The sequence below is a fragment of the Mus caroli genome, chromosome 16 (assembly GCF_900094665.2).
Source record: "Mus caroli chromosome 16, CAROLI_EIJ_v1.1, whole genome shotgun sequence".
NCBI classification, from domain to species: domain Eukaryota; kingdom Metazoa; phylum Chordata; class Mammalia; order Rodentia; family Muridae; genus Mus; species Mus caroli.
This window is the reverse complement of record NC_034585.1, coordinates 7,819,995-7,832,995: the sequence shown is the minus strand read 5'-3', so window position 1 is coordinate 7,832,995 and position 13,001 is coordinate 7,819,995. Positions and strand designations below refer to the sequence as shown.

Below are 13,001 nucleotides of genomic sequence, written 5' to 3'. Positions count from 1 at the left end.
AGTCACTGAAAATTTCCAGTTAAGGATCCTTTTGCCGGACATCCTTGGACCTTTATGAGCCACACACAGTTTCGGCTGTAACATCTCATGGTTTTACTGCCTCTTCCAAAAATGAATACATAAAAGGAAAGACGCCTCCCGCCAGCTTTGAAATGTAGGGCAAACTCTGGCTGCGGGTGGAGAGAAAGAGAACAAGGTATATAGACTGGGAGACAGAGATGGCAGAAAAGGCGCCGAAAAGGGAGAAGAAAAAAATCCTCTAGGTTAGGCCTGCGGACCGAGTGTTCTCACAGGCTAGGGTGGATTGTCGCCTCGTGCGGAAGGGCTCGGCCCACCGTCCTGCCCTAGCCGAGTAGAGCCTACCCCTACCCCCACCCCGCGACAGATGGGCCACCAGACTTCTGCCTCCTCGCGCTGCCTGCCGGGAGTTCCAGCCGCTTCCGGTGACGCTTGAGCGCTGAACTCCGACTCCCGTCAGCCCCCGAGAAAACCGCACCGGGTCTACGCGGGTGCTGTCGGGACTTGTAGTTTAGCTATCGGCCGCGCTTCGTAGGCAGAAACGCGGGCGGACACAGACGGGAACTACCGAGGCGAAGGTACGGGTGGTAGCGAGAGGTCAATTCTCTCCAAACGTGGGGTTGGCGGTGAGACCGGCGGCGGTAGTTGAGGTTGGGTGGGAGGAGATCCTTTCGCACACACGAGGAGGGTTGAGCCGCTGTCTTCCTGGTCTCGAGTGTACAGTCTGGACTCTAGCTGCTGCCCAGGACGCCAGCGAGTGAGTCGTTGGCTGCCAGCTCCCTAGTCTTGCCGTCCTCCCCGGGTCAGCGCGGCCTGCTCCTCCCCGGTCGGCCGCCCCCGCCTCCATTTCCCGCCCTCTCTTCACCACACACACGGCCCCCCCGATCATGGATCCCAGCAGCGGCGGTGGCGGCGGCGGCGGCGGCGGCGGCGGCGGCGGGAGCAGCAGCAGCAGCGACTCTGCGCCCGACTGCTGGGACCAGACGGATATGGAGGCCCCCGGGCCAGGGCCTTGCGGCGGCAGCGGCAGCGGCTCCATGGCCGCGGTGGCCGAGGCCCAGCGTGAGAACCTCAGCGCGGCTTTCAGCCGGCAACTCAACGTCAACGCCAAGCCCTTCGTCCCCAACGTCCACGCCGCCGAATTCGTGCCGTCCTTCCTGCGGGGTCCGGCCCAGCCGCCGCTATCCCCAGCTGGCGCAGCCGGCGGCGACCACGGAGCAGGCAGCGGCGCCGGAGGCCCTTCGGGTAAGTTGTCGGGCTGGATATCCCCAAGGCACGGGCGGCGGCCTGGGGCCGGAGTTCCGCGGTGGGCTGGGTGGAGAGGACGCGAGGCCGGCCGGCCCGCACGTGGGGCGCTGACAGCGGCGCCGGCTGGTCTGGGTGGGGCGCCTCCAGTCTGGGAGCTGCTTGGCTTGGGGCGCCTGGGCCAGGAGGAGCAGAGACCAGGGGACCCGGGGACGATTGCCCAGCCGCGGAAGGCCGCGCGCGGTTCATCCCTAGGCATAGGAACTGTATGGGACCCCGCCAGTCCTGGGCCAGTCAGTGCCACGAGGCCCCGAAGTGGGGACCGATAGGGCTTGAAGTCCGGCAGGAGGACGGTGTGAGAGCCTAGGGGTTGGGGGGACAGGACTTGTCTCTTCAGGCCTGGCCCAGAGAGCTGCTCCTACTGTAGTTTCTATGATTGGAACTGTAATTGCGTTTTAAGTATCGGTGGCACTAAAGCGACCTGAAGGAATCCCAAGATGCATTGCAGGCTCGTGATCCGCCAGAAACTGTTGGCTGTCAATCCAAAGACCTTTTTTCACCCTTAACATTTTGAATACTTGAAAAGTTTTTTAAATGTCACAAGGATTCCTCAGTACTAACATGTGGTAGTAAACCTCATTGATTAATGTGCGGTTTTAAGCGGGATTTAAGACTTTTCTTCTGAATGGCGTGTAGACTTTTAATTGTTTTAAAAGTATGGACCTTATAAGGGTTGCTTATAAAAGCTTAGTTTGCGTTCGTGTATTAGTAGTCTAGTCTTAAATACTTCTGATAATTTAATATTTGTCACATGAAGTAGCTACTAGATACACTTTCTGTCGTTTCAAACTTCAGTCTTTAAACACCTTTTTACAAACGGGCTGTATGTTTGGTAGCCTGCTATCAGGTACGGATTTTGTAGCAATGTTGTTGAGTGAACTTAAGTATTGCCTTCATGCCGATGCTTTTTTGAGTAAATATGGTATTGTCCTAAAGAAAAAAAAAGAAACGGGAAGGGAAAAGGCCGAGACTTTGATTATTTAGCAGGGACATTGGTGGGCCAGATAATTTGAGCTTCTTTCAAGTGAGAGTATGTTTTAAGTTCTGGACTTAGGCCTGGTGTGGTGATACACTAACTACTTAAAGCCTTTAGTCCCAGAACTCTGGAGGCTGAGGCAGGAGAATGCTTGGAAAAAGCAGAGAAAACAAATGGCATTATCACCTCGCTGCCCTCCCAGGTGAGGTGGTGCATTGCCTGCAACCCTGGAACTCAGGAAGTAAGGGCAGCAAGATCTTTAGGTGAAGGCTACCTGGACTGTCTGGCAAATAATAAATAAATAAATAAGTAAGTAAATAAATAAGTTCTTGGAATTTAGTTTCTTGGGGAACGTGCTTCACTTTGCTTTTTAGAAGTGAGAGGGTGTTGGACTGTTTAGGGAAATGCTTTTGTGAGGAGCTGGGTCTGTATTAAAGTGGGTTTTTGTGGGGCAGTGAACTTTGGGGCTTTTATTGTGCAGGAAGGATGCTGCCCTCCTTCAAACCTGGGGACTTGACTTTTATTGACCAGCATTTCTTTTATTTGTGTGTGCTTGATATTTTTCTTTTCAAACAAGGAAATTCATTCAACTTTTAATTCTTTTAGACGTTAATCTACTTGTTAGCTTCCTTACAAATTGCTGGAAGTACTTGTTTCTACCTTATTTTAGAGCTTCCACATCTCCAGTCATTGTCTTTCTTGGCTCTCCTTCCTCTGGAACTACCAGCTTTGAGTAGACTGGAGACTGCATTTACAGGCACTGATCAGATTTTACAGGGGTAATCATCCACAGGGCCGTGGTTTGGAGTGGTCACTTTGAGTGTCTAGGCATTTTGTTTTGTGCAGGAGTTTTTCTTTATCTGTTACTTTCTAATTTGTGGTTTTACTAAGTGTAGGAATATGTTTGTCAGAAAGTTCCTAAATTATAGTATGTGTGAACTTTTTTTATAATCAAAAATGGTCTTACTACATCAATTGTTTCTACAAAAATTTTTATATATATTTTATTTTATATTATTTTTCCCTCCCTAGACAGGATCTCACTATGTAGCTCTGGCTGTCCTAGAACTCAAACTCCCAAGAGATCCACTGGACTGTATCTCTTGAATTCTGGGATTAAGGGTGTGTGCCACCACCACCCAGTTTAAATTTTGTTGCGTGATTGAAACAGTTGAGAAATTGAAGTCAGCATGGGCTAAAGTAAGAACCCATACCTATTGAGAAGGAAGAATAATAGTTCTGTAAGCATTCTGTGTCTGATATCTGGATGTTGCCTAAGTAGAAGACTAGAGCTATATGGGACAAATTTGGGAACTTTGAATCCATAAATGTTGCCATCATTCTTACTAGGGGAAAGCAGAAAAAAGTAATGGCAGGAGAGCACCTAGCCTGTAACTCCCTAAGGGGAATCCAGATGTTTTTGATGGTGAGGAAGTAGTCCATAAGATACTTGGCTGTTTCCTTTGTTGTTCCTTTCCAGTCTGTGGTAAGTGGGCTCTGGACTAACCTTTAAGGGCTTGTGGCTAGACACTCCTTTCTCCTGGAATGATTTGCTCTTTGTTTTGTTTTGTTTTGTTTCTCTTTGAAATATAGCACTGCCTAGAGCAGCCAACAGAGGAAGGGGCCTTGGTGGTGAGAGTTTTCACAGATATGCCTGTGTCCAGCCATCTCAAGTCAGAGCTAGGGAACTGGTGCTGACCTTGTTCTCTTTGAAAATGTAAAAATACCAAATTCCAAACAATGATTAAGTAGAACTCTTGTGTAATTAAGCGTCATCCACTTAAATGCAACTTTCTATAGAGCCAAGTAAATTGGGCAAGTGATTATCAATGAAAATAGAAATCTTAAAAATCACTGGGGGCTCGAGATGGCTCAGTGGGTAAGAGCACTGACTGCTCTTCCAAAGGTCCTGAGTTCAAATCCCAACAACCCCATGGTGGCTCACAGCTATCTGTAATGAGATCTGATGCCCTCTTCTGGTGTGTCTGAAGACAGCTACAGTGTACTCATATAAATAAAATAAATAAATCTTTATAAAAAAATCACTGGAAATTTTTTTACTTAAGTTTTAGTAAATTCTCAAGGTTAAGCAACCACTATCACTTGATTGACTTTTTTTTTTTTTTTTTGGTTTTTCAAGACAGGGTTTCTCGAACTCAGAAATCCGCCTGCCTCTGCCTCCCGAGTGCTGGGATTAAAGGCGTGTGCCACCACGCCCGGCGACTTTTATTTTTTATCTTTTGAAGAGAAGGTCACATTGCCTAGGCTGGTTTCTCCATGGCTGCATAGCCAAGACTTTTCTGATTCTCTTTCCAGCCTAGGGTACTGAGATTACAGGCTTGCATCATCACAGTTTACATGCTGTATATGATGTTGGGACTCGAACCCAGGGATTTGTGCATGCTAGGCATACAATCTTATCACCTGAGCCACATCCCGAGTCTTGTTTTGGATTTTTTAAAAAAAAAAATTAAGTTTCACTATACAGCAGAAGCTGTCTTCTCAGCGTCCCAGCATGCTGGGAGCAGTCAGTGATGCTTGCCTGTGCCTGGCTAGCTTTCTGGTCACTGAATGGTTTTGAAAGTTGCTTCTTTAGGGCTAGAAAGCAGATTGGAGGTTATCCAAAATCAAAGTTACAGTCATTTGTATAGAAATTTTTTTTCTTTTTTTGGTTTTTCGAGACAGGGTTTCTCTGTGTAGCCCTGGCTGTCTTGGAACTCACTTTGTAGACCAGGCTGGCCTCGAACTCAGAAATCCACTTGCCTCTGCCTCCCGAGTGCTGGGATTAAAGGCATGCGCCACCACGCCCAGCTTGTATAGAAAACTTTATACTTGATTTATGTTAACCAGTTCCTGTTGAAGACTAAATAGATGGTCTTTCATTTTTGATGGTGCAACTCTGAGTGTCTTGTATGCTGGCAAGGATTCTACATCCTCCGCCAGAGAGTGGGAGTGTGTGTGTTTCCTGTGTGGGGATCATGGAAACTAGAGGAAGACATAGAGTGTCTTTCTTTATTACTCTCTGCCATACTCCCTAAAGACAGGATCTTTTATGAGCCTGGAGCTAGGCTGGCAGTCAAAAATCCCAAGCAGTGTTCCTGCCTCAGTATCCTACAACACAGAGGTAACATGCTCCTGTGCCTATACCTTCTTAAAGTGAATGCTAGGCATTTGAACTCAGGTCTTGTTTGTTTGTTCGTTTTTTTGTTTTTCAAGACAGCCCTGGCTGTCCTGGAACTCACCCTGTAGACCAGGCTGGCCTTAAACTCAGAGATCCATCTACATTTACCTCCCAAGTGCTGGGACTAAAGGTTTGTGCTACTACTGCCCTGCTCAAACTGAGGTCTTACCTATGTATGATAAGCCTTCTGACACACTGAGCCACTTGCCCAGCCTCCCAACCTATGTTTTGATTTGGGTTTTGTTTTACAGCTTAAATGCCTGCAGGAATAAATATGTAAAGACTCTCGTAGGCCTCATTGGAATACTAAGTAGAGGACGGTAGGAAGAGATGGGTGGTGAGAGCTGTCTCAGCATGAGTGGTAGATCTTTGTTCTCAGGTCATGTTTTCTCACATGGGCAGCGTGAGTATGAGCATTTAGGGAGCACTACCTAGTATTAGGATGAGCAGCCAAGGATCTCAATCTAACTCAGGGCCTTTTGCTCCCCAGACAAGATTTTACTTTCCAAACTGTTTATTACTGCTATTGTGTGCACACAGGATGCCACAGCTTGTGTGTGAAGGTCATAGGGCAATTCTGTGCAGTTGGTTCTCTCTCTTTTGCTTATCTATATGGGTTCCAGGAATCAAACCGAGGCCAGCAGGCTTGCCTGGCAAGTTCTTTTACCTACTAAGCCATTGCCTGCTCTTTCCTTACAGGAAACAGTATCCAAAATTTCTCCAGACAGGGAAATACTGGAAAAAACAAATCAAGCCTTGATTTGCTTTTGTTTGTCAGAGAAGAAATATCTTGTTAAAAATAGAATTATCTTTCTGGTTGAAGAGAAAGGAATGAAAAAAAAAAACTTTAAACTTTTGAGGTGATTTAACACATTAGAATGGAATTTTTTGAAGTGGAATTTTTTGTTTAGATATCCATTCTAGATGTGCACAGGCACTTTCCTGTCTACTGCATGTGGGATGCTGTGCAAGGCACTGTCAGGAGGCTCTTGTAGGAAGGAACCTCAGTATAAGGAATTACAGTCTTGGAAAGAGTCTACAAGAAGCCAAGGAGGGTTACAGTAGTGGAAGACTGCGGATGTGCAAAGACAGGCCAAGGATGTGGAGGCAAGACATGGGTAAAGAAAGATTCAGGATCCCTCCCTCCCTTCCTTCCTCCCTCTCTCCCTCCCTTCTTCAGTAAATGGTTTCAACCTTGTCACTCCAATCATTAAATCATTAAATTAAGCCAGGTGTCCTTCATAAACGCCTTGCTTTTCTTCTGAGGCCATGTCACTGCATTTCCCAGGCTGACTGGACTTCACCCATCCCTGCCTCAGCCTCCCAAGAACTGGGATTACTTTTAATTTTCCAGGAATTTGGCAAAGTAGGACATTAGCCTTCAGCGGGTTTGGGTACCTAAAAGTTTTGTCCTTGTTTTCTCTAGATTTTAACAAAGTTAGTAGCTTGAGAGTAGATATAGTTTGTATATTCATAAAATAGCTTTGTTCTAAAGAGAACTTGTTACTGTTATCCATTGTAATTCTTTCAATGGGAAAGAAACAGTAATTATGTTTTAAGTATTTTCCATTACTGTAGCTTAGGAGTGGTTATGTGTGCTTCTCAAATACAGTCCAACTAGATGATTGTTATTTTACTTGAAGAGAAAAAAAGAGCAAGTGTGTTACTGAGCAATCTGTGTCTGTCTTTGGGTAGTTCATTTCGGTGGTAGGACAATATTTTCTCTTTTCATATCTTATTGACACTATCTGAAATGGCTTTGGTATGTATTTTAATATACTTTTGTTTTTGAAGTAGATGAGACATAAATTGTAAATACAACCTTAGGATTACATAAAACGTAGTGGAGTTTGTTATGCACAGAAAACTATATCAGGTTGATATGTGATGTTGTTTTAATGATATAATAAATGGGTTTGTTGGTTACAGCTAGAAGTAACTCCGGCAAAAAGACAGCCTGTGTTTCAGATAAAGAAATTGAAGCGTAAGCAGGCTAAATGGTTGTGTGAAATCACTCCCAAAGTTAATCAAACAGTGGATCTGAAATCCTGAATTGCCAGCTGATAGTTTAGGTCTCTCTCTGCCATGCCATGCTTTGTAATAGTGGAAGAAGGGAATCTATAGACAGTTTCTATAACCAGTATGGATTTCTTGACAGTAGCCCTGGAATGTTTCTTTCTAATGTTTTCATTCTTGTAATAAGCACAGGATTCTGACATGCTTGTCGTAGGTTTATAGAGCACTCACTGCAGCTTACCACGTAAAGCCTTCACAGCACTTCTTAGATGCTTGGATACTACTAACCCATTTTATAGAAGCAAAAATTGCAGGTTAGAAAAGCTAAGTACTTTAGTAAGATTATGCCCGTGACTAAATGGAGGAGTAGGTTCTGGTTTCAAAGTTTATTTTAATGACAGTAACTCCTAACCACCAGGAAAGATCCTGTAACTTAATTTTAACAATCTCTTCGAGACCCTTTTCCAAAACTGGCCCATGGATTTTGTCGTTATCACCAATCATCTGTCTCAGAGCAGCAGAATCGTGCCAGGCGCTGCTCCAGTTTCAAGAGCTGCCTCTTCCTGGTGTAGATGGCTTTGAGCCTGCTCTTTGCCTTTGTACCTTTGCTGGCTCCCCTCCTCTTCCTCCTCCTCCGCACCTCTTTCTTCACTTGAACTCTTGGACTCAAGAGATGCTGCTTGTACTTCACACTCTGAGCACCTGGAGCCCAGGTGCTTCGGCGTGCATTGGTTTATCCACAGGTTCTTGCTGTGGTAGCCCTTGATGCCTTGAACTCACCAGGAATCCCAGACTGGCCTCAAACTCGGTGATCCTCCTCCTGAGTGAGTGCAGACTCGCTACCGTGTCTGCCTGCCTTTTCATGTCTAGAACATTTGACATGTTTAAGACAAACCATTGGCATCTTTAAGTGTTCAGCAGACTTTCTTCTGTTGTCTCCTTACGCTCTTTTCCAGTACTGCCTGTTGGGGAAAGAAAGAGATTGCAACATGCAATTTTGGGAAGATAGTTTGGTCTCCTGGGTGCTAGAGATGTTCAGGTGCTTCCAAAAGGCCTCACTAAGAAAGCTGGCAAGTTCAAAATGGCTCCTACTGTATTCAGTCACAGTAAAAACTCAGCCCATGGCGTGAGTGCAGAAAGGTGCAGAAAATCAGTGTGAACCCAAGTGAAGCTAGGTCTGGAGGAGTGACATTCGTATAATCCAGGCTGGAAGATTGCCACTGGGTCAAAGCTAGCCTGGGCTACATTATACATTCAAAGCCAGTCTGAACTCCAAAGTGAGACCCTATTTTTTTTTTTAAATCATGTATTTATTTTATGTATATGAGTACACTGTTGCTGTCTTCAGACACACCAGAGGAGGTCATTGTATCCTGTTCCAGATGGTTGTGAGCCACCATGTGGTTGCTGGGAATTGAACTCAGGACCTCTGTAAGAACAGTCAGTGTTCTTAACCGCTGAGCCATCTCTCTAGCTCCCTTTTTTTTTTTAAAGTGGGCCAAGTGTGACCTCAGCTCAGTAGATCAAAATAAAGTACTTGCCACATAAACCCGACAACCTGAATTTGATTCCTAGAACCAATGTTGAAAATCCAGATGTGGTGCTGTGTATCTGTAATCCCAACATTCCGAAGGCAGAATGAGAAGCCAAGACAGGAGACAGGAGAATCACCTCAAAACTCATGAGCCAGGATAGCTTGGGGTACATAGTGCAACAGATTCAAGAGAGACCCTGCCCCAATAACATGTAAGGCAAGAATCAGTTTTTTTTCCCCCCAAGACACTGCCTGGCTAAATATTTAATTTCTTTTTAACTATTTTGATCATAACAATTTATGCTATTGTGAGTATAGATGTGACCCTGATTTCGTGGGCATTGGTGGCTCACGCCTTTAATCCCAGCACTTGGGGGACAGAGGCAAGAGGATTTCTGAGTTCGAGGCCAGCCTGGTCTATAGAGTGAGTTCCGGGACAGCCAGAGCTACACAGAGAAACCTTTTGGGGGTGGTTGGGAGGGGGACTAGCCATTGTTCTTAGTCTGCATGCATATTGCCACTATAGCATCTGTTTGTGTTTATTCTCATTCTCTCTCTCTCTCTCTCTCTCTCTCTCTCACACACACACACAACCAATTAATACTTAAATATGGGCAGGTATATTTTTGTGAGTTCAAGGTCAGGCAGAGTTAAGAGAGTTAACTGTGGGGGAGAGGACTGTTAATTCATTAAAGGTTAACTATTCTGGGCTGGAGAGGTGGCTCAGTGGTTAAGAGCACTGACTGTTCTTCTAGAGGTCCTGAGTTCAATTCCCAGCAACCACATGGTGGCTCACAACCATCTGTAGTGAGATCTGTACCCTCTTCTGGTATGTTTGAAGACAGCTACAGTGTACATTAAATAAATTACATACATTAAATAAATACATTAAATAAATAATTAAGTCCTTAAAAATATTAAGTGTTCTGGCCACCCAGCACTCAGGAGGCAAAGGTAGACTGGGCTGTACCCAGAAACCTTGTCTCAAAAACAAACAAACAAACAAAGTCATACCTAGGCAGTACAGATTTAAATATCAAATCATGAAGTGTCTGCACTGAGCTTTGTTTGTGCACATGTGCTTTAACCCAGAGCCTCCTGAGTGCAATGGATTGCCACTGAGACATCACACCTCAGCCCTTTTGATTGTTGTTTGGTGGGCTGTGTTTAACTAGCACTATCTAACTGTATACCACTTCAGCACCTGGAAAGGAGACCTCTCCTCCTTAAGTAGCGGGCACTGCTTGCTGTTCCCTGCTTTCCAGATTAGAGTCTGACCAGTTCTGAGGAGTTCAGGTTAATGAAGTCATACAATATGGGGTTTTTTGTATGTTTTCAAGACACTTTTTTTTTTCCTGTGTAGTTTTGGCTATCATCAAACTCAGAGATCCATCTGCCTCTGCCTCCCAAATGCTGGGATTGAAGGCCACCCTTCCCTGGTGGTTTTTTAAATATGGCTTATTTTCTATATCAAGTATAAGACAATATCTTTTAAAAGTCTTGTTACATAGCCTTGGCTGGTTTGGCATTTGCTGTTTTTTTATTTTGTTTTATTTATTGCTTTATTTTTATTGCATTTATTGGGGAGTGCAGTCCATGGCATATGTGTAACAATCAGAGGACAGCTTTTGGGAGTTGGTCCTCTTCCTTCCACCATCTGAGTCCTGGGGATTGAACTTTAGACAGTGGGGCGTGGTGGCAAGAGCCTTTACCCATTGAGCCATCTCAACAGCCCAAGAGCTTTTCACTATTGTTTTTATTTATGTGTATAATTGTTTGCCTCCACATATGTATCTGAACTATGTGCATGCTTGGTGACTCTGAAGACTAGAAAAGTGTGTTGGATCCCAAGAACCAGAGTTGTAGGTGGTTGTGAGCCACCGTGTAGGTGCTGGGAACGGCTTAGGTTCTCTGTAAGGTGGCTGAAGCGATGTCACTTTTCACTCAATACAGAGTACTAACAGCTCAAGTCTATCAGCTGTCACAGGTCACGTACCTATTAAAGCACCCAGGAATCTGTACAGTTTTAGAATAAGAGTGGTGGTAATTTAATGTCTGTTTTTTATTTTGTTTTGTTTTTTTTAAAGGCCTCTCATTAAGTAGCCCTGGCCAAGCTGAAACCCCTATCAAGCTGGCCTGAAACTCACAGTGATCCTCTAGCTTCTTGCCTCCTAAGTGTTGATTAGAAGCAGGCACTACTGGTTTTTATTCAGTTTTACATGTTGATTTTCTATTATTTTAAACTTTCAAAAAGTTCTCGACCCCAAGACCAAGTTCTTAGCACAAAAAAGATTCTTGCAGCAGAGGAACAGAGTGCAGGGATGCAGGACAAGGCAGGAGACAGGAAGTAGGAAAGGGGGAAAGGAACAGGAGGAGTGGGCAGTACTTCTCTTAGACAGTAGGCAGATGTGACCCATGGAAAAATGGTAGTTTATAAAGGTAAAAAGGGAAATCTCATGTTAGGATGAATTTGAATTTTCATTGGGCATGTTAATTAGGTGATCCAAATTGCTGGACTTTTAGCTGAATCTTGTTAGTCAGCCTCAGGAGGAAGAAGTGGCCAAATAAAGGAATGGACCTTGGTAGCTAGCTTTAGGAAATGTAATCTAACAGAGAGAAGGACAAGGCCTGTCAGAGCTATGCTAGCCATGCTCGAGCTAGCCAGAGTCCCTTCAGTGCACATACATACATGCAGGCTAATCATTGATAAAGATGAGGACTTAGCAAACTCTAGGTCTTGGGTTTGATCTCTAGTGCTGACAAACAACAGCAGTTGTAGTGATATTAATAAACTTGACAGCAATTATTTTCTTCAACATTTTGATGGTATTGAAAATGTATTTTAGGGTTGGTGAGATGGCTCAGTGGGTAAGAGCACTCGACTGCTCTTCCAAAGGTCTGGAGTTCAAATCCCAGCAACCACATGGTGGCTCACAACCATCCGTAACGAGATCTGACTCCCTCTGCTGGAGTGTCTGAAGACAGCTACAGTGTACTTACATATAATAAATAAATAAATAAATAAATAAATAAATCCTAAAGAATTGTGATCTTAGATGTTTAAGAAAAAAAGAAAAAGAAAAAGAAAAAGCCGGGCAGTGGTGGCGCACGCCTTTAATCCCAGCACTCGGGAGGCAGAGGCAGGCGGATTTCTGAGTTCCAGGACAGCCTGGTCTACATAGTGAGTTCCAGGACAGCCAGGGCTATAGAGAGAAACCCTGTCTCAAAAAACCAAAACAAACAAACAAACAAACCAAAACAAAACAAAAAGAAAGAAAAGAAATTTTTTTGTTTTTTATCTAAGCACAATCTCATAAAACCAGGATGGCTTTAGATTTGCTTATTAGCTAAACAGATCCTTCTGCTTCTGGGATTACAGTCCTCTGCTGCCAAACCCACTTCTCTGTGTTGATTTTTGTAGGTGTTGATACGTTCTGGACGATGGTTTTAAAGATGAAGTTTGTAAGCTACAGATTTCACTATTTTGTTTATGTCATATGACTTCAAATCCTTTGGAGTGTTTCTTCGTCTTGGAAAACCTTTAGCAGTTTCAACTGTGCTTCAGGGATAAAGAAATCAAACCCACATATTTGGATAGCAGAATGCACATCTCCTATAGCTCTACAGGGGTACCCTAAGCAGTTTGTAGTTTGGTAATTGCAAGCTGACCTGTTACTTGATCTTTGAGTTCTAGAATAGGACCAAACTGACTTCATCAGAATCACTTTTTAAAAAATAATAATTCTGTGATAGGGTTTCTCTGTGTAGCTCTGGCTGTCCTGAAAATTGCTACGTTAGTCCATTGTTACCTTAAACCCAGCCTGCCTGAGTGTGTTGGGATCAAATCCCAGCAAGAATCACCGTTTCTGAGTATGTTAATTTATGTGTTCCAGAGGCTTCAGAGGCTTGTAGTGTCAAATGTTAGTATCAAATTACTTGGGTGTTTGCTACCTTGACAGTCACAACCTTCT

At 44.3% G+C, this 13,001-nt stretch overlaps 1 protein-coding gene across 2 annotated transcripts in view; it reads left to right on the top strand.

The window, feature by feature from the left end:
* Positions 1-545: 545 nt before the first annotated feature.
* The window catches only part of Gspt1 (G1 to S phase transition 1), a 37,273-nt gene continuing 24,817 nt past the window's right edge, over positions 546-13,001 (top strand). For both annotated transcript variants that reach the window (XM_021184378.2, XM_021184377.2), the window contains exon 1: positions 546-1,263. In XM_021184378.2, the coding sequence (XP_021040037.1) occupies positions 906-1,263 (358 nt within the window). In that variant the 5' untranslated portion in view covers positions 546-905. The remainder of the gene's footprint in view (positions 1,264-13,001) is intronic.